At 34.1% G+C, this 20,147-nt stretch overlaps 1 protein-coding gene across 1 annotated transcript; it reads left to right on the forward strand.

Moving 5' to 3' along the window:
- Positions 1 to 7,577: 7,577 nt before the first annotated feature.
- On the forward strand, positions 7,578 to 12,624 carry LOC139839803 (eukaryotic translation initiation factor 3 subunit C-like). Its single transcript, XM_071829963.1, has 4 exons — positions 7,578 to 7,694; positions 7,909 to 7,977; positions 8,156 to 9,934; positions 11,336 to 12,624. Exons 2-4 carry the CDS (start codon positions 7,951 to 7,953, stop codon positions 12,293 to 12,295), a joined length of 2,766 nt encoding a protein of 921 aa, XP_071686064.1. The 5' UTR covers positions 7,578 to 7,694; positions 7,909 to 7,950; the 3' UTR covers positions 12,296 to 12,624.
- Positions 12,625 to 20,147: the final 7,523 nt, after the last annotated feature.

The following is a 20,147-nucleotide window of genomic DNA, read 5'->3' on the forward strand; positions in this document are numbered from 1 at the left end:
CATGTGCCGGTAGCACTATAAAAGAGTGAGACTCAAATGCGTATGGTGTGAACCACGTGCCGGTAGCACCATAGCGTTATGGTTAACCATATTGTGTTGTGATTCGTTTAGCATTATATATATGGTGTTGAGTATATGCTAATGAGATTTTGTGTCAATGTACGACTTGTTGGTATTTCGGGTATGATTGACTTGCTATGTGAGTTACATGTTAGTACGAGGTATTTGGAATTTGTGATTGCAAATAGATGGGTTATATATATGTATGTATAATTGTTGCACTCACTAAGCATTGCTTACCCCCTCGTTGTTTATCATTTTATAGGTTCCGGCTTGGACAAGGGTAAGGACATACGGTTGGACTAGTTGTCTCCCGTTTATGTTGACAGGGGATGCTTTTGGGATAGCTTTTGAAGTGGCCTAACGTTTTGGGTAGTTTAGCCCCAAACCATGCTCGAGTGTCGTTTGGATTATAAACTATCATTGTAGTAGGTCAAACTTGTATTAAACTTAATTAATGGCCTTCGAGCCTTTTGTAAACATTTAAATTGTTGTACGTTTAAATGGAACTTGTGGAATGGTTTACATATTTAATTGGAGCGTAAATGTGTATATAAAAAAATTATCGTATGGAATACGGGTTGTGTTGTTTCAATGAATGATGTGTTCGTCCATATGGATTTGGAGCGATCGTCACAGTTGGTATCAGAGCGTTGGTCCTAGTGAACCAGGTCTTGCATTAGTGTGTCTAACTGATAATTGTTAGGATGCATTCGTAAGTCTGGACTTCGACCGTAGCTGCATGTCAAAAGTTTTGCTTATCATTTTTTTGTTGGAAATTACTTGCTTATCATTCTTAAGTCTAGACACGTTTTTCTGCATTTATTGCATAAATAGTGTATAGACAAAAATTCATATCTTAGCGTATCTGTTACTGTAAACTTTTCGTGACATCTTCCGAAAATTTCTCCGTGATTTATGGAATTTGGTATTATATATACATATGTAAATTATGTATTGAAGAATACCAAACTAAATTCTATAATCTAATTCATATCAAAAATCATCTCTCTAATTATACAAGATGGATCCCGTATCTAGTTCAAATTCCTTAAACTCCGACAGCTATTTCGATATGGATATTCACCTGAATTCCGAAGACAGTATAACCGGAATGGATCAACCAATTAGCCATCATCTATTCTGGATGAATTGGGGATGGGTTCGTAGTCTACTTAATCATTGGAGACAAGAAGAAGGTGATCCCTTCCATCCACCACATTGCCCTCTTGGCGAAGAACCTGAAGCACTTACCTGCGAACCTGTTCGAGACACCATTTTCTCTCTCATTTCCTGAGTATCTCATCACGATAATATACTATCTCAAATTCTGGATCTTATTCATCCGCTCGTCCGAACCGCTAATCATCCCGGTGTAGTAGAAAAAGTCAACGAGCTTCGCGCTCGAGTAGTGACTTTGGAGAATATGGTGCAAAGGTTACAAGCACCAGCAGCATCACCGGCATCAACAGTACCACCGACAACAACACCAATAGTACCATTACCACCACCAACAACATCCGCATCACAAACCTCAACTTCACAATCTGTTCCACGAGCATCAACGTCATATGCACCGTAGTTACCAAGAAATACCAGCAACAATAACCGATGAAGTATTAACTCATTTCCCATGAGGAAATTTTATGTATATTTAATATATATGAATTTTGAAATCAAAATAAATCTTTTCGTACTAAGCTATTACGTGTGAATCTTAACTGGTAGGTACTACTCGGTTAATTCATATTACTAATATGCAATGATGTACATCCTTCCTTAACAGCTTAACCATTGTTAACTACAATCTCTGTTTCAACCCAATGAATTCCATTTCATAATAAACCAAGTGTATTAATCAATTACATAATTGATTTTACATTTTCAATTTCGATATACTCGAAACTTTCCAAAAAACATCATCTGTGCCTTGTAAGGTTCACAAAAATTCCACGAGCACCAACATCCTTCAGCGAGGAATATCAATAAGAATAAATAATGAAGTATTGATTTCATTAGTGAAAAACTCCGCAAAGATTATGTAATCTTTAATGTTTTAGAGATTAATCATTTCTAAGTCAAGCCGAAAATCAAATGAGCTTAATATGATATTAACTCATTAAATCCGTATTACATCTGAAGAAATATACATACATATATTTTCATAAAGACTGTAATGAAAATTCTTTTGTACAAAATATTACTTGTGAAATCTTTAACGGGTAGGTAATTCCCGGGAAATATATAAGTTCACAATTAATATGTTATACTGTACATTCTTCAACTTTGATTCAAAAATTTTTAACTATGCTCACAGCGATATACAATCATTTCTATACAAATTCAATTACATATTCTGATATTGACGGATCAGAATCCAAGTCATAACTCTGAACTAGTGACATCATTCTCAGATCTCTACATCTTTCAAAGCTATACTTTGACTTCAAAACTGTGCAAGATCCTTTAGCATTGTTTTTACCGAAAATAATCTTGCAATTCCTTTTTTAAAGTATCCAGTTTTACCCCACTTCCAACCAGTCAACTTCAAATTTTCAGATTAACCTTATTGTAACCTTGACATATACGTTTTTGTTACCGGGGAACCTTTCATGTCCCACCACATTAGCAGTAAATTTACCAACAACTTCATTGATCCTTGACCTTCCGAAAAAATCCTTATACTCATTGAAACCCCATCATGTACTCATCCACATCTTGTAACAATAATTGCCATACCAACTACCGGGAATTAGCAATCAGTATTTCGAATTTCGCAGCAATTCTACGCCAACAGATATATATATACATATAATTTCTATCTCCTAGACTTACTTACTTCGAATGTGAAGTTTCTGAAAAACACCCCAAACTGTGAAACTAGTCCTCCGAATTTTGGAAACATGTTGATGAAGCAGCAAAAACTATAAACGACCTTAACAGTCGAAAGTTTGATGATAAAGAGTAGTGTGTTGGAAAAGCACAGAAAAAGAGAAAATTTGGTACCGGAAAACGAATTGAGCAAACTATGAAGGAGGCTGTGGACAAATCACAAAGACTAAACCTGCCTTTAAAGAATATAAATGATTCAGTATCTGCTGAAGTCATTAACGAATACCTTGCTCCTAACTCTAAACCTTCACAGACAAATCTTCTTCACCATCCGTTAATATTAGAAATTCTAAGATATTATCATATCTTTCATTATAAATATCTTCGATATTCCTGAAGATATTTTCACAACTATTCTTATCTAAAATCATTTATCTCTTTGCGCTATCTGTATTACATCATAAAAGAAACTATTTTAGTTTCTAAATCCTAAAAATTTCGAAAAATGGATGTTTTTGAAGTAGTGTTGGGAATTGAAGCATGAGTTAGTATAATATAATGACACTTGATCAACGTGATTATATTACAGTAAGTCATGCTGAGTTTCTAATGGAACGTGATAAAGATTCACGGATCATACCCTCATCATGAACCATGTTACATAACTCTTTCATTCTATTTAACCTCTAAATATATCAAGAAAATATTTTTCTTGATGATTCGGTCTTTTTTCGGATATTCTGGTAATTTCACAAATCAAGATCGTGCCATTACAATTCCCTTCTTAGAACATTAACTATGTTCATTTCAAAATCCATACCTACGAATTCTGGACCATTATTCGCTTGACTTGAAGGCGGGAAGAGAGAACGAAAGCATGATGCTTCGAAATATAACGAAGAATATAAAGCTCGATAAAAACACATAAATTACAAACCATGAATATCAATAAGTATTGCAACGTAAAGATACGAGAGAACTAAAAACACTATAAAGCCAAAAGTATAGTAAAAGTGAATAGATTCCTCCGGCGGCAGATGAAAAAGAAGAATGATAGATATGAAAGTTAGGAATATATCAAGAATCAGAACTGGATGAAGCATTTTCACAATCTATTAAGAAGTATTAAATAAGGAAGAAGATTATAGGAGTGGTGAAAATAAATGAAACGGAAGAGGTCAATTTATAGCGAAATATCAGACATAGCAATCGAGGCAGAATACACATTTAATCAAAGAAAATCCTAATTTCCGCAAATTTCGAAGAATCAAATCTTATTTAGATTATGAAGATTTTCTATTCCTTAAATTCTGGAAATCAATCGTTACTACGTCAAGAGATAAGATGCATCTCTATTCTCCATTTCACTCTATTACGATAACTTCCCTCATACGCTTCGAGTAATTGGATTGTTTTATCCATATTATTCAATGGTGATAAAAATTCTATTTATCAACACATATTCGTCATGAAAACATTTTTATTGTTAGCCATGACGACCTCACTCAAATTTCGAGACGAAATTTCTTTAACGGGGAGGTACTGTGATGACCCGGAAATTTCTGACCAAATTTAAACTTTTTCTTTATATGATTTAATGTTTTCGACACGATAAGCAAAGTCTGTAATGTTGAGTCTCAAAGTTTTGGAACTATATTCATTTATGGCGTGCCTTTTCAAAAGAATGCAATGTTTACAAAACGTATCATATAGAGGTCAAATACCTCGCAATGAAATCGATGAATGACGTGTTCGTCCATATGGATTTGGAGCGATCGTCACAAATTATAAGTTGTGCAAGTATATATATGATTGATCCTAGAATAACTATCTCTTGCTATGTGAGTATTACTTGCTACTTGTCAATATGGTTAATACTCATAAACTTGTCAACTTGATTAATATGTTTGCTATGTGCTCATTAGTTAGGATTCAAGTGACTAACCTACTCCAATAGATTAAGTGTAAAATGGTTCACAATGAAAGTATAGTCAATTGTCTATTTGGTCTAGTCTAAGTAACTAAGGGTGATTGCTTATGACTTAACTTTGATGTCTCTACATACTTTATGATTATCTTATAGAGACATTATTCAATTAATCTCTAACTAAACTTAAAAAGAACATGACTTGTGATTAATTGAAACTAGGAAGTTAATGACATAGTGACTAGTATTTAGAATTGAACCCAGGGCATTAAAGTGGCTAACCAAGTCTTGACCAAACTGAGATTTCCCAAAATATCAATCAAAACACTTCCCCAAGAATGTTGGGTTTACCACTTTTGGAATGATTAGTCACTTTCATGCATTAAGACCAAATCTCACACACTTAATGCATATAGTACTTGTATAGGATGTTTGGTTTCTTTTGCAGGTGCTAGAAGGTGTAAAGGTGCCAAAATGTGGTGTTCAAATTTGAGTCAAATGGCTATACAACGGATACCAAATTTGGACTGGAGCACGCACGGTCGCACCACCGTGATGTCAACCGTGTGTCAACGGCTACTTTTTGAATCTCACTATAATAGGCAAACATTTAAGAGCATTTGAAGCTGACCCTCTTGCATATTTCAAAGGCCTATTTCCAGTGATCACAAGTGCATCAATTACTACTCAAATGTGATCAAGCAAGAGAAGATTCTATGATCTTATAGATATAGAATTGGGTTGTTGTAAACTTACTAATCAAAATCATTTATCTTGTGAGTTTACTTAATATAATGTATGTCCTAGTATTGTGTTAGGATCATCATTGCAAAGTGTATAAGTCTTGTAACTTTAATTAGTAGAAGCATATGCTAGCTTAGTGATCTACTTCCTTAAAGGGACTTAGGAAGTTGATTAATCTTATTTGGAGATTAATACTTGTCCAAGGTGAAGACAAGTTGATCTAGGTTAGAGTTGTTCTTTCAAAGGGATAGAAAAATTAGGTTTGTTGTCTACCAAAGAAGTTGAAGACTTGTAAATCGGATCCCCATCGGGTTTGGAGAAAAGTGCTTAGTGAAGCAACAAATCCCGATTAGTGTAATCGGGGAGTGGATTAAGGTGGATTAGTTAACATCCACCTGAACCACTATAAATCATTGTGTCCATGTTCTTTACATTACTTCATTTATCATTTTGAACATATACACTACACACATCAAGTTTGAGTTGAGTATGTTGATCAAAGTTGAATCGAATTTGGTGATCAATCGAAAAAGTGTTAAAAACGTATTAAGTAACTATTTACCCCATCTAGTTACTTACAATATGGTTTAGAGGTTTGTTAGCCTATCTTAATTTGTTAATGGAATGACTCCTGAATAAAAACTCAAGTTTGAATGTATAGTTTTTTAGTATGTTATGTATGGTATTTTTATTTTTTTACATACAGTGAATTTATTTGACTATTCAAGTATAACGAAAAATGATGTTAGTTTTAAGTGCCATTATATCGTCAATTAATGTGTCATGGTGCGCCTACATGACAATATGGATGAGTCGGACGACTAACTGAGGCTTCAAAACAGGTTCTTGCTACTTTGTATTTATAAAATTACATTCTTTGAATATTTATAAGAAAGGGACAATTGGGCGGGTCATGTGAGTACATAACAAAATTAAATAATTAACTTTCAGTATGATCTACTCATCTACTTCAATTTTGGTAAATCTAAGAAATCTTAAAGATAGGCAGAGAAGTATGTCATTCAATACATTTTGACTACACTAAAAGGACCCTTTTTGTACCCATTATCCAAATTGCCCTACTTGTTGTCATTACTATATGTTAACATCTATATCTTTCGTTTTTTTTAGTTTGATTTGTGACTTCCCCATCTGTAAGATCTATCTCCCACATAGTAAAATAATGATTTAAACTCTTGGATTGCTTGAATCACTTTTATCTAGAATCACTACTACTATTATTATCATATAAGTTGTATCATTTCATTATATTTTACAAAATACTCCATGTTTTGTTTTCTACTCCTGATATAACGACGACGATTTGGATATTTACAGGAGGACCTTGTAACAGTGGGTATGATATACAGCAACAAAGAATCAAACCTTGTAACAGTGGGTATGGTATACAACAACAAATAATTAAAAGGGTTATGTTCGTGTTTCTCTAGGTAAAACCAGAACAAAGTGACATTTTAGTGGATTCCATCAAGAGTGTAGTAGCATGATGAGGCAAATTATGTTTTGATAGGTCATATATGTTGCTCCTTACGTTTGTTTCTAAATTTGTCCGTAACCCAAATGGGTTTGGAAGATAATTTGTTTTGTAGCGGAATCATAAAACATACAATCAAATGTCACCATGGAGTATTTGTGATATTGAAATGTAGTAACTTGAAATATTTAGCAACAAATTATTTTAAACCTGCTCGTGGAATGATTTTATTAAACCATCCGATTAAAATACATTGTTATTAAGATTTTGTTTCCTTAATCCCGCGAATTCGCGGGTATTAAACTACTGTTTTATAAACACACAGTCCAACCAATATATCGCAAACACATTTGTTTCTATATTTGAAAGTGTCAATTTATTAACCATATTGAACTGATTTACATCTGCCCTTAAAAAGTTACTGTATTGTTTTTTTCTTCCGAAAAATAAAATAAAATAATATTTTAATATTTATCCTTAAATTTTTCGGGGAAAGAAGATTTTACCCCTACATTTTTATAAGAAACCTTACCCGATACGAATAACACTTCTCTCACACCTGAGAAAAAAAACCCTAATCCGCCGACTCCAACATCCGTACGCTTAAGGGTCTATAACCGCCGATCTGCAATACAGGTATTCATTGAATCTATGGTATTATAGTTGCATCAATTTGTTCCAGATCGAATAAAGCTTGTTTATTTTTTAATTTCTTTAGCCACTGACCCAATCTAGTACACGTTCATCGTTACTTTTGTTTCGTAGTAGATTTATATCACCCGATTAATAATAAATTGTTAGTAAATTTTATTACTTTATGAAAATTTATATCTTTTATGTATCTGTGCAGCTTTAGGTTTTCTGAAATTTGCATTTTTTTTAAGCGAAGAAGATGGCGTCGAAATTTTGGAGTAACGAGGTTTGTTTTGCTTTCATATCTATATACGTGTGTGTATGTGTATGTGTATGTGTATGTATATTCATATATTTATATGTGTATGTATATGTTGTTATTTGTGTTATGGTATCTATATATGATCAAATCATGAATCAATTACTTGAATTGAACGGAAATTGACCTTTTTATATGTTAACAGGCGGACAGTGAGACTGAGTCTGAAGTGAGTGATTATGAACAAGATGATGTTAATGAAGGACAAGAAGATGCAGCACCAGATAGAAACAAGTATCTTAATACTGGCGATACTGACAGTGATGATGATGATACGCATAAGCGTGTTATCAAGTCCGCAAAGGATAAGAGGTTCGAGGAGTTGTCTACGACTATTGATCAGATGAAGAATGCGATGAAGATCAATGATTGGGTTAGTTTGCAGGAGAGTTTTGACAAGATTAATAGGCAGCTTGAGAAGGTGATGAGGGTGACTGAATCTGATCGGGCTCCGAATAATTATATTAAAGCACTGGTGATGTTGGAGGATTTTTTGAATCAAGCCATGGCGAATAAGGAGGCGAAGAAGAAGATGAGTAGTAGCAATGCCAAGGCTTTGAATGCAATGAGACAGAAGTTGAAAAAGAACAATAAGCTGTATGAGGATTTGATTAATAAGTGCAGGGAGAATCCGGAAAGTTTTGAGGATCAAGAAGAGGAGGAAGAGCCATCAGATGATGAAGATGATGACGATGACGGTTCGGAGATTGATGACCTGACGAAGCCAGCATCGGAATCAGATGAGGACGAAGATGATAACGATGAGGCGGAAGATGAGACCCAACCTGGTTGGGAGAAAATGATGAACAAGAAAGATAAGTTAATGGAAAAGCAGTTTAAGGATCCAAACCAGGTGACATGGGATACTGTTAACAAGAAGTTCAAGGAGGTTGTTGCTGCTCGTGGGAGAAAAGGGACTGGAAGGCTCGAGCTTGTTGAACAGCTTACGTTTTTAACTCGGGTGGCTAAAACTCCTGCTCAGAAGCTAGAGATTTTGTTTAGTGTTGTATCTGCTCAGTTTGATGTTAACCCTGGTCTCAGTGGTCATATGCCTATTAACGTGTGGAAGAAGTGTGTGCAGAATATGCTTGCCATACTTGATATTCTTGAGCAGTATCCTAATATCCTAGTTGATGACACTGTGGAACCAGACGAGAATGAGACCCAAAAAGGAATAGATTATAAGGACACCATACGTATATGGGGAAATTTGGCAGCTTTTCTTGAGAAGATAGATGTTGAATTCTTTAAGAGTTTGCAGTGTATTGATCCTCATACCCGGGAGTATGTAGAAAGGCTTCAAGATGAGCCTTTGTTTTTTGTTCTTGCTCAAAACGTTCAGGCATATCTTGAACGTGTTGGGGATTTCAAGGCTGCTGCTAAGGCTGCGTTGAAGCTAGTTGAACTTGTGTACTACAAACCTCAAGAAGTTTATGGTGCTATGAAGGACTTGTCTGAGCAATCGGGAGTTGGAGAAAATGGAGAAGAGGTGGCAGAGGAAAGTCGAGGCCCACCTGCTTTTGTAAACACTCCTGAGATTGTGCCTCGAAAACCTAGTTTTCCTGCAAGTAGCAGGGCACTGATGGACATACTGGTCTCTCTTATATACAAGCACGGTGATGAAAGGACCAAGGCTCGTGCGATGCTTTGCGACATTTATCACCATGCAATCTTGGATGAGTTTTCTACATCTCGAGACTTGTTGCTTATGAGTCACCTGCAGGATAGTGTTCAACATATGGATATCTCGACACAGATACTCTTTAACAGGTCAATGGCTCAGCTTGGGTTGTGTGCTTTTAGGGCGGGACTTATTTTCGAAGGACATGGCTGCCTTTCCGAATTATATTCGGGTGGCCGGGTGAAAGAGCTTCTTGCACAAGGTGTCTCTCAAAGTCGATATCACGAGAAGACTCCAGAACAGGTATTTCTACTTGAAATAAACTGTATATATGATATATGATGTTACTCGTTAATTATCACCTTTATCTGTTTGATACTATATTCAGTTGTCGCTGTCACAATATTTTGATAATCTATTCTGGGTTAAGTTTATATCTCTAATGGGCCGAATGTTAAAAAGTGTCTTGAAGGAAACAGGACTGAAGACAACTTAATTCATCCTTGGCACATTAAGAGAAAACCTTGTCTGTTTATATGTCTAGAGAAAATTTGTATGAGAATTCAAGCTGAAAGGTGTAAAATCAACATATCATGTAATGACATGTTATCTAGGCTGACCCAGCCACTTTGCTACCTCCACTGAATTCCTTTTAAATCAATGCTTGTTATATTTCTCAGAATCAAGGTGGCTTTATAATTTGCGTATTTGTTCACTGGGGTAGAACAGTATTTGTATGTTTACGGTATTATACAATTTTTTGCAATGTATTATCCTGATTAGATTGAAACTTCAGTTTGGACGTTTGGTTAAAGAACTCGTATAAATGCAAAAGTCTAGCTCTTTATTGGACTTATGATTCAAACCATTGTTCAGAAAAAACTTGTCTAATGTCGGTTTTTAATGAGCAGACCATTATAATAGGCTAATAGCAATTCGTAACCTTTTGTTGAATGATTGGTAACTTAACATGCTGATGTGCACATTCTAGTTGTCCTATTGTATTGGTCAGAAGCAGAAACATTCTGTAGTTATTAATGTTGCACAGTTGCATGTTGCTACTTATCTTACATATATCTACCAGGCTTTTTGTTGCCTTAGGTTATACTTTCTGATATTTCTGCTTTACTACTGTCTTAAGATGTCATGTAAGTTCATATTTTTTTGTTTATTGGCTGTACACAAGTTTATTATTTTTAAGCAGTGATACTATATTATTTTTTCTTTTCCGGTTGTGATCTTTGAAGATTATCTTTCGTTATTTATTGTTTTCCTACAAGTTAGGTATATATATATATTTTTATATTTTGTGCAAATCTATGTATCTGCATAGAAAAAGAAATGTCCTCTGCTACTTGCTTTCACTTAAGGAGATCAGTATCTTGCTCTGTCACAGATACACTTGTATATCAATATTAAAATAGACTAGTCCACCCAATTTCACGAGTCTGTATCTGACCTGTTCTGCTCGCTCATTTTTACTGCTCCAGTTTTCTGAAATGATTGTGTTTTTAGTTTAAAATCATATAGATTCATATGTCATTGTTATTAAACACCTATTTTAACTTTTTATTTACTATTTTAGCATAGGATTTGCATTATACTGGTTTATAAGGCCCGTTTTGAGTCGGCAAAACCTGTCGTGACTGGTTACGTTACATGTTTAGTTTGCATATTCTAATTTTGAGCTGTTGATTTCTATAGGAGCGTCTCGAAAGGAGAAGGCAGATGCCGTATCATATGCACATCAACCTTGAACTTCTGGAGTCTGTACACTTGATATGTGCTATGCTGCTAGAGGTTCCCAATATGGCAGCAAACAGTCATGATGCTAGGCGTAAAGTCATAAGCAAGACACTGAGACGATTACTTGAAATAAGTGACAGGCAGACTTTCACGGGCCCACCTGAGAACGTGCGGGACCACGTTATGGCTGCAACTCGTGCCCTTAGTAAAGGAGACTTTCAGAAGTCCTTTGATGTTATCAACTCCCTAGATGTCTGGAGGCTTCTCAAAAACCGTGAATCTGTTCTACAAATGCTGAAAAACAAGATCAAGGAGGAGGCTTTAAGGACCTACCTATTCACTTATTCATCATCATACGAGACTTTAAAATTGGAACAGCTTTCAAAGATGTTTGATTTATCTGATGGTCAAACTCATTCCATAGTTAGCAAGATGATGATCAATGAAGAGCTTCACGCGAGCTGGGACCAACCTACTCAATGCATCGTTTTCCATGAAGTTGAATATAGCCGTTTACAGGGTCTTGCTTTCCAGTTAACCGAAAAGCTCTCGGTTCTAGCAGAAAGTAACGAGCGTGCTGTAGAGGCTAGACTAGGTGGTGGTGGTTTGGAGTCTTTACCCACTAGGCGTCGGGAAGGTCAAGACTATGCAGCAGTTGCTGGCGGCAATAAATGGCAAGACAACCAGTCATACTCACAAGGAAGACAGCAGTCAGGATATGGTGGTGGTCGACCTTATGGTCCTGGTCAGGGTAATCAAAGGGACCGAACAGGTCAATCTAAAGGTGGGTATCAGAGCACAAGGTATCAAGATAATGCAGGGGCTGGGACTGGACGCAACTATGGCGGTTCTGCTGCTAGAGGACAGATGGATGGTTCTAACCGCATGGTGAGTCTAAACAGGGGGACTCGTGCTTAATGAAAGTATGTTCAGGTCAAGATCAGTTATCATAAACTTCACAACATGCTTTTGAATGAAAGATGCCGGTGGGGCAAGTCGGCTACATTTGAAACACCTTTCTAGTTTTGTATCATGTTTGAATGAATCGGATTCATTAGATTTTTAGACGACTCTGAAGTGATCTTAGCATCACATTTGCTTTTATTGTTGCTTTGGGTTTTGACAATTTTGATCGTGTTGGTAAACGATTTCATTTTCGTTCCTTAATACTGCAGTTGGATCGAATTAACGTTACTCTTCATATGGAAACCTGTTTTAGATCTTTTTAAATAAATGCAATCAGCTTTACATAATCGGTATACCATTGATTCATTGAGGTATTGGTTCTGATTGCTAACAACTAGCTTCAACTCTAGCTGGTTGGAAATAGATTACAAGGGTATGTTTAGCAAATCCCACTTGAAGTTTTTTTTTTTTTTTTTTTTTAAAAAAATAATACCCTCAAGAAAAAGCATCTAAACTGGCTTCTTCAAAACTTGGGATTTATAGAGTTTCATGTTTATTATTTAAACATCTGAGTTGTAAAATTTCAAGTTTCTGTGTTATTTTAAATTTCAGCAAGTTTGTTAATCATTTAATAAAAAGGATTTTCAGCTTCCTCAGCAGACATACAGCTCCTAAAAGCTCCTAGTGCTGATTTCTAATTTCATTTCCATCTCTAGTTAGTTGAAGGGATGAGATCGGTATCGAACCATACCAAATCAAAATAAAAAAAAAATCTCATAACTGAATATGCACAATTTTAAGAGCCTAATAACTAACTGATAAACAGTACCCGTATCAGTTTCAGTTCGGTGTCAGTTTTTCGATATTATATCTTATGGAACCCGAATATTGGCTAAGGATTAATTCATATATAAAGCTTTCGTCTATTTTCGTTCGTAAACTATACCAACTAATATGAAAACAATTCGTGTTTGTTAATTTTAATGAGCAAACCTAACACGTATTATAGAATTTTGGAAAAATTTCTCTTGCATATGTGAACGGAATCCGAAAGTCATACACATTCGTTAATTTGGTATCCATGTTCGATTTATCGATTTATCGGCATTGAAATGGTACCAAACTGAATGATGCCGAAACCCGACTTGTTAAATCAAGAATTGAAATCGAAACAAAATCTCATCGGTTCAATTTTCAATACCTATATCATTTCAATAACCGTTCGGTTTTGAATTTCGGGATTTTTGCTCATACATAGTTAGTTCTACAAAACACACTTTACAATAAGAGATTTAAGTAGATACTGCCAACATCGTCGCGAATTGGGTTACTCCAAATGTTTTGCGTGACATATGATCGCGAAGGTGGTTAAGTCCCCTTTGCGTGATGCCGATATCGCCGTTCGATAAAAATGATTAACATTTTAACCGTTGAAAAATGTGACATATTTAAAGTACTTAACTATCTTGTAAATTATAAATTAATAAACATAATAAAATCTATATATCTATATATCTATATAAAAAAGAGATTATATAAGCATTCTCATTAACCCCTAATTACTAGCATATCATGCCATGCGGAAATTACACATGTCAATTAATTAGAATTTAAAACAAGCTAAATAACTAATATTTAACAAATTATAATGAAACATTAATTAACATTAGTTGAAAAGGAAATTAGTTAAATAAAGAGATATACATCAATAAAATAAAATACCAAAAAATCCAAGATGTCAAATTTTTTATCTCGATTGCTACAGTTTTTCAATCATGGATCTTTTTACACAACAAACTGAAATCATAGTCCTATTTGTGCAAATATAAATATGATAGTCTATTTTATTATGAAATTTTGATTTTTATTTACTTTTTTGAACTATTTTTCTTTTAATTTATTAATGTAGCCTCGAATAAAATCAATATTAGATGAGTGTTAATTTAATTAAATTATTACTCGGTAACAAAATGAGTATCCACAAAAAAATTCTAAAAGATTAATGTAACATATTAATTTGATTTTTTTAATAATAAAAAAGAATTATCTAAGTGTAGCCTTAGAAATATACTTAAAAAATTAAGACATGCATTTTTAAGTTGTACATTGCTTATAATTACCCATTAATATTCCATAACCACCTCACTACTATTTTAAAGTACTACCATCTATAATGTGTGATACTTTTATGCTAATTATTAGCACTTTTGAACTTTATATAAGCAAATGAACTTTGCATACGATTTTTTGATATATTTTTAGCACTTTTTGAATTTTGTCCCTTTAAACATGCAGATAGAACATCTAATTACAATAAACTGTTGTTAGTATCTAATACTACGCATTTTCGTAGTTTCTTTTTTACAAGAGGTAAAACCTTACTCGTAGTGACCCCAAGGCCCTCTGGCAATCGACCGACGTGGCTCCATACCCTGAAAAAGGAAACGGGGAGACAGCGCTGCCTACACTCGAATTTGCTTCCGAAGTCGAGCAGTCTCAATTTCACTACAGGATTTTAGAATGAATGCTGGGCTGGGCCACCCAAGTATAATTAGTTGTTGTTTTTTTTTTTTTTTTTTTTTTTTTTTTTTTTTTTTTTTTAATTTTTGTTCTTAAGCTATCCAACATTGTCAACAACTTCACAAGTCCTTAAAGCTTTTGATTTTTATATATGTTGAGGTCTTTTTGAATTTGAGATTGTATGTTAAAGATATATTCAAATATTCAAATGTCTATATACTTGAATAGATTAATTAGTCATTTGTTCAGTTTTTTATGTTTGCACCCATGTTATTTTTTATCATCAAGGAAGAAACGTCATTCTTTAGAAACATAGGAATTCCGGAGGTTAAAACTAGATCGATGACAGTTGATAGTTCGTTATTGTTCTTACAATCAGAAAAAAAATCATCTACTAATTAGTCATTTGTTCAGTTTTTTATGTTTGCACTCATGTTATTTTTTATCATCATGGAAGAAACGTCATTTCTTTATCTATATAGACTATGAAGTCAAATTCCTATATGTGTCTATATAAAACGAATTTTGAGACGGTTTTTGAGTAGCCGTGCAACGCACGAGCTCAAAACCTAGTATGAATATATTAATATAATAATTGTTATTGTTAGTAACAGTGTAGAACTGTAGAAGTAAATGAAATGTCCCGTTCTTATTGATTAAAAACGTTCCATATTAATTGATTCCGTTGCGAGGTTTTGACCTCTATATGAGACGTTTTTCAAAGACTGCATTCATTTTAAAACAAACCATAACCTTTATTTCATCAATAAAGGTTTAAAAAGCTTTACGTAGATTATCAAATAATGATAATCTAAAATATCCTGTTTACACACGACCATTACATAATGGTTTACAATACAAATATGTTACAACAAAATAAGTTTCTTGAATGCAGTTTTTACACAATATCATACAAGCATGGACTCCAAATCTCGTCCTTATTTAAGTATGCGACAACGGAAGCTCTTAATAATCACCTGAGAATAAACATGCTTAAAACGTCAACAAAAATGTTGGTGAGTTATAGGTTTAACCTATATATATCAAATCATAATAATAGACCACAAGATTTCATATTTCAATACACATCCCATACATAGAGATAAAAATCATTCATATGGTGAACACCTGGTAACCGACATTAACAAGATGCATATATAAGAATATCCCCATCATTCCGGGACACCCTTCGGATATGATATAAATTTCGAAGTACTAAAGCATCTGTACTTTGGATGGGGTTTGTTAGGCCCAATAGATCTATCTTTAGGATTCGCGTCAATTAGGGTGTCTGTTCCCTAATTCTTAGATTACCAGACTTAATAAAAAGGGGCATATTCGATTTCGATAATTCAACCATAGAATGTAGTTTCACGTACTTGTGTCTATTTTGTAAATCATTTATAAAACCTGCATGTATTCTCATCCCAAAAATATTAGATTTTAAAAGTGGGACTATAACTCACTTTCACAGATTTTTACTTCGTCGGGAAGTAAGACTTGGCCACTGGTTGATTCACGAACCTATAACAATATATACATATATATCAAAGTATGTTCAAAATATATTTACAACACTTTTAATATATTTTGATGTTTTAAGTTTATTAAGTCAGCAGTCCTCGTTAGTAACCTACAACTAGTTGTCCACAGTTAGATGTACAGAAATAAATCGATAAATATTATCTTGAATCAATCCACGACCCAGTGTATACGTATCTCAGTATTGATCACAACTCAAACTATATATATTTTGGAATCAACCTCAACCCTGTATAGCTAACTCCAACATTCACATATAGAGTGTCTATGGTTGTTCCGAAATATATATAGATGTGTCGACATGATAGGTCGAAACATTGTATACGTGTCTATGGTATCTCAAGATTACATAATATACAATACAAGTTGATTAAGTTATGGTTGGAATAGATTTGTTACCAATTTTCACGTAGCTAAAATGAGAAAAATTATCCAATCTTGTTTTACCCATAACTTCTTCATTTTAAATCCGTTTTGAGTGAATCAAATTGCTATGGTTTCATATTGAACCCTATTTTATGAATCTAAACAGAAAAAGTATAGGTTTATAGTTGGAAAAATAAGTTACAAGTCATTTTTTTAAAGGTAGTCATTTCAGTCGAAAGAACGACGTCTAGATGACCATTTTAGAAAACATACTTTCACTTTGAGTTTAACCATAATTTTTGGATATAGTTTCATGTTCATAATAAAAATCATTTTCTCAGAATAAAAACTTTTAAATCAAAGTTTATCATAGTTTTTAATTAACTAACCCAAAACAGCCCGCGGTGTTACTACGACGGCGTAAATCCGGTTTTAAGGTGTTTTTCGTGTTTTCAGGTTTTAAATCATTAAGTTAGCATATCATATAGATATAGAACATGTGTTTAGTTTATTTTAAAAGTCAAGTTAGAAGGATTAACTTTTGTTTGCGAACAAGTTTAGAATTAACTAAACTATGTTCTAGTGATTACAAGTTTAAACCTTCGAATAAGATAGCTTTATATGTATGAATCGAATGATGTTATGAACATCATTACTACCTTAAGTTCCTTGGATAAACCTACTGAAAAAGATAAAAATGGATCTAGCTTCAATGGATCCTTGGATGGCTCGAAGTTCTTGAAGCAGAATCATGACACGAAAACAAGTTCAAGTAAGATCATCACTTGAAATAAGATTGTTATAGTTATAGAAATTGAACCAAAGTTTGAATATGATTATTACCTTGTATTAGAATGATAACCTACTGTAAGAAACAAAGATTTCTTGAGGTTGGATGATCACCTTACAAGATTGGAAGTGAGCTAGCAAACTTGAAAGTATTCTTGATTTTATGAAACTAGAACTTTTGGAATTTATGAAGAACACTTAGAACTTGAAGATAGAACTTGAGAGAGATCAATTAGATGAAGAAAATTGAAGAATTAAAGTGTTTGTAGGTGTTTTTGGTCGTTGGTGTATGGATTAGATATAAAGGATATGTTATTTTGTTTTCATGTAAATAAGTCATGAATGATTACTCATATTTTTGTAATTTTATGAGATATTTCATGCTAGTTGCCAAATGATGGTTCCCACATGTGTTAGGTGACTCACATGGGCTGCTAAGAGCTTATCATTGGAGTGTATATACCAATAGTACATACATCTAAAAGCTGTGTATTGTACGAGTACGAATACGGGTGCATACGAGTAGAATTGTTGATGAAACTGAACGAGGATGTAATTGTAAGCAATTTTGTTAAGTAGAAGTATTTTGATAAGTGTCTTGAAGTCTTTCAAAAGAGTATGAATACATATTAAAACACTACATGTATATACATTTTAACTGAGTCGTTAAGTCATCGTTAGTCGTTACATGTAAATGTTGTTTTGAAACCTTTAGGTTAACGATCTTGTTAAATGTTGTTAACCCAATGTTTATAATATCAAAAGAGATTTTAAATTATTATATTATCATGATATTATGATGTACAAATATCTCTTAATATGATATATATACATTAAATGTCGTTACAACGATAATCGTTACATATATGTCTCGTTTCAAAATCATTAAGTTAGTAGTCTTGTTTTTACATATGTAGTTCATTGTTAATATAATTAATGATATGTTTACTTATCATAATATCATGTTAACTATATATATAACCATATATATGTCATCATATAGTTTTTACAAGTTTTAACGTTCGTGAATCACCGGTCAACTTGGGTGGTCAATTGTCTATATGAAACCTATTTCAATTAATCAAGTCTTAACAAGTTTGATTGCTTAACATGTTGGAAACATTTAATCATGTAAATATCAATCTCAATTAATATATATAAACATGGAAAAGTTCGGGTCACTACAGTACCTACCCGTTAAATAAATTTCGTCCCGAAATTTTAAGCTGTTGACGAATCTTCTGGAAATAGATGCGGGTATTTCTTCTTCATCTGATCTTCACGCTCCCAGGTGAACTCGGGTCCTCTACGAGCATTCCATCGAACCTTAACAATTGGTATCTTGTTTTGCTTAAGTCTTTTAACCTCACGATCCATTATTTCGACGGGTTCTTCGATGAATTGAAGTTTTTCGTTGATTTGGATTTCATCTAACGGAATAGTGAGATCTTCTTTAGCAAAACATTTCTTCAAATTCGAGACGTGGAAAGTGTTATGTACAGCCGCGAGTTGTTGAGGTAACTCAAGTCGGTAAGCTACTGGTCCGACACGATCAATAATCTTGAATGGTCCAATATACCTTGGATTTAATTTCCCTCGTTTACCAAATCGAACAACGCCTTTCCAAGGTGCAACTTTAAGCATGACCATCTCTCCAATTTCAAATTCTATATCTTTTCTTTTAATGTCAGCGTAGCTCTTTTGTCGACTTTGGGCAGTTTTCAACCGTTATTGAATTTGGATGATCTTCTCGGTAGTTTCTTGTATAATCTCCGGACCCGTAATCTGTCTATCCCCCACTTCACTCCAACAAATCGGAGACCTGCACTTTCTACCATAAAGTGCTTCAAACGGCGCCATCTCAATGCTTGAATGGTAGCTGTTGTTGTAGGAAAATTCTGCTAACGGTAGATGTCGATCCCAACTGTTTCCGAAATCAATAACACATGCTCGTAGCATGTCTTCAAGCGTTTGTATCGTCCTTTCGCTCTGCCCATCAGTTTGTGGATGATAGGCAGTACTCATGTCTAGACGAGTTCCTAATGCTTGCTGTAATGTCTGCCAGAATCTTGAAATAAATCTACCATCCCTATCAGAGATAATAGAGATTGGTATTCCATGTCTGGAGATGACTTCCTTCAAATACAGTCGTGCTAACTTCTCCATCTTGTCATCTTCTCTTATTGGCAGGAAGTGTGCTGATTTGGTGAGACGATCAACTATTACCCAAATAGTATCAAAACCACTTGCAGTCCTTGGCAATTTAGTGATGAAATCCATGGTAATGTTTTCCCATTTCCATTCCGGGATTTCGGGTTGTTGAAGTAGACCTGATGGTTTCTGATGCTCAGCTTTGACCTTAGAACACGTCAAACATTCTCCTACGTATTTAGCAACATCGGCTTTCATACCCGGCCACCAAAAATGTTTCTTGAGATCCTTGTACATCTTCCCCGTTCCAGGATGTATTGAGTATCTGGTTTTATGAGCTTCTCTAAGTACCATTTCTCTCATATCTCCAAATTTTGGTACCCAAATCCTTTCAGCCCTATACCGGGTTCCGTCTTCCCGAATATTAAGATGCTTCTCCGATCCTTTGGGTATTTCATCCTTTAAATTTCCTTCTTTTAAAACTCCTTGTTGCGCC

This window comes from Rutidosis leptorrhynchoides, chromosome 4 (assembly GCF_046630445.1).
Source record: "Rutidosis leptorrhynchoides isolate AG116_Rl617_1_P2 chromosome 4, CSIRO_AGI_Rlap_v1, whole genome shotgun sequence".
Classification (NCBI taxonomy): Eukaryota; Viridiplantae; Streptophyta; class Magnoliopsida; order Asterales; family Asteraceae; genus Rutidosis; species Rutidosis leptorrhynchoides.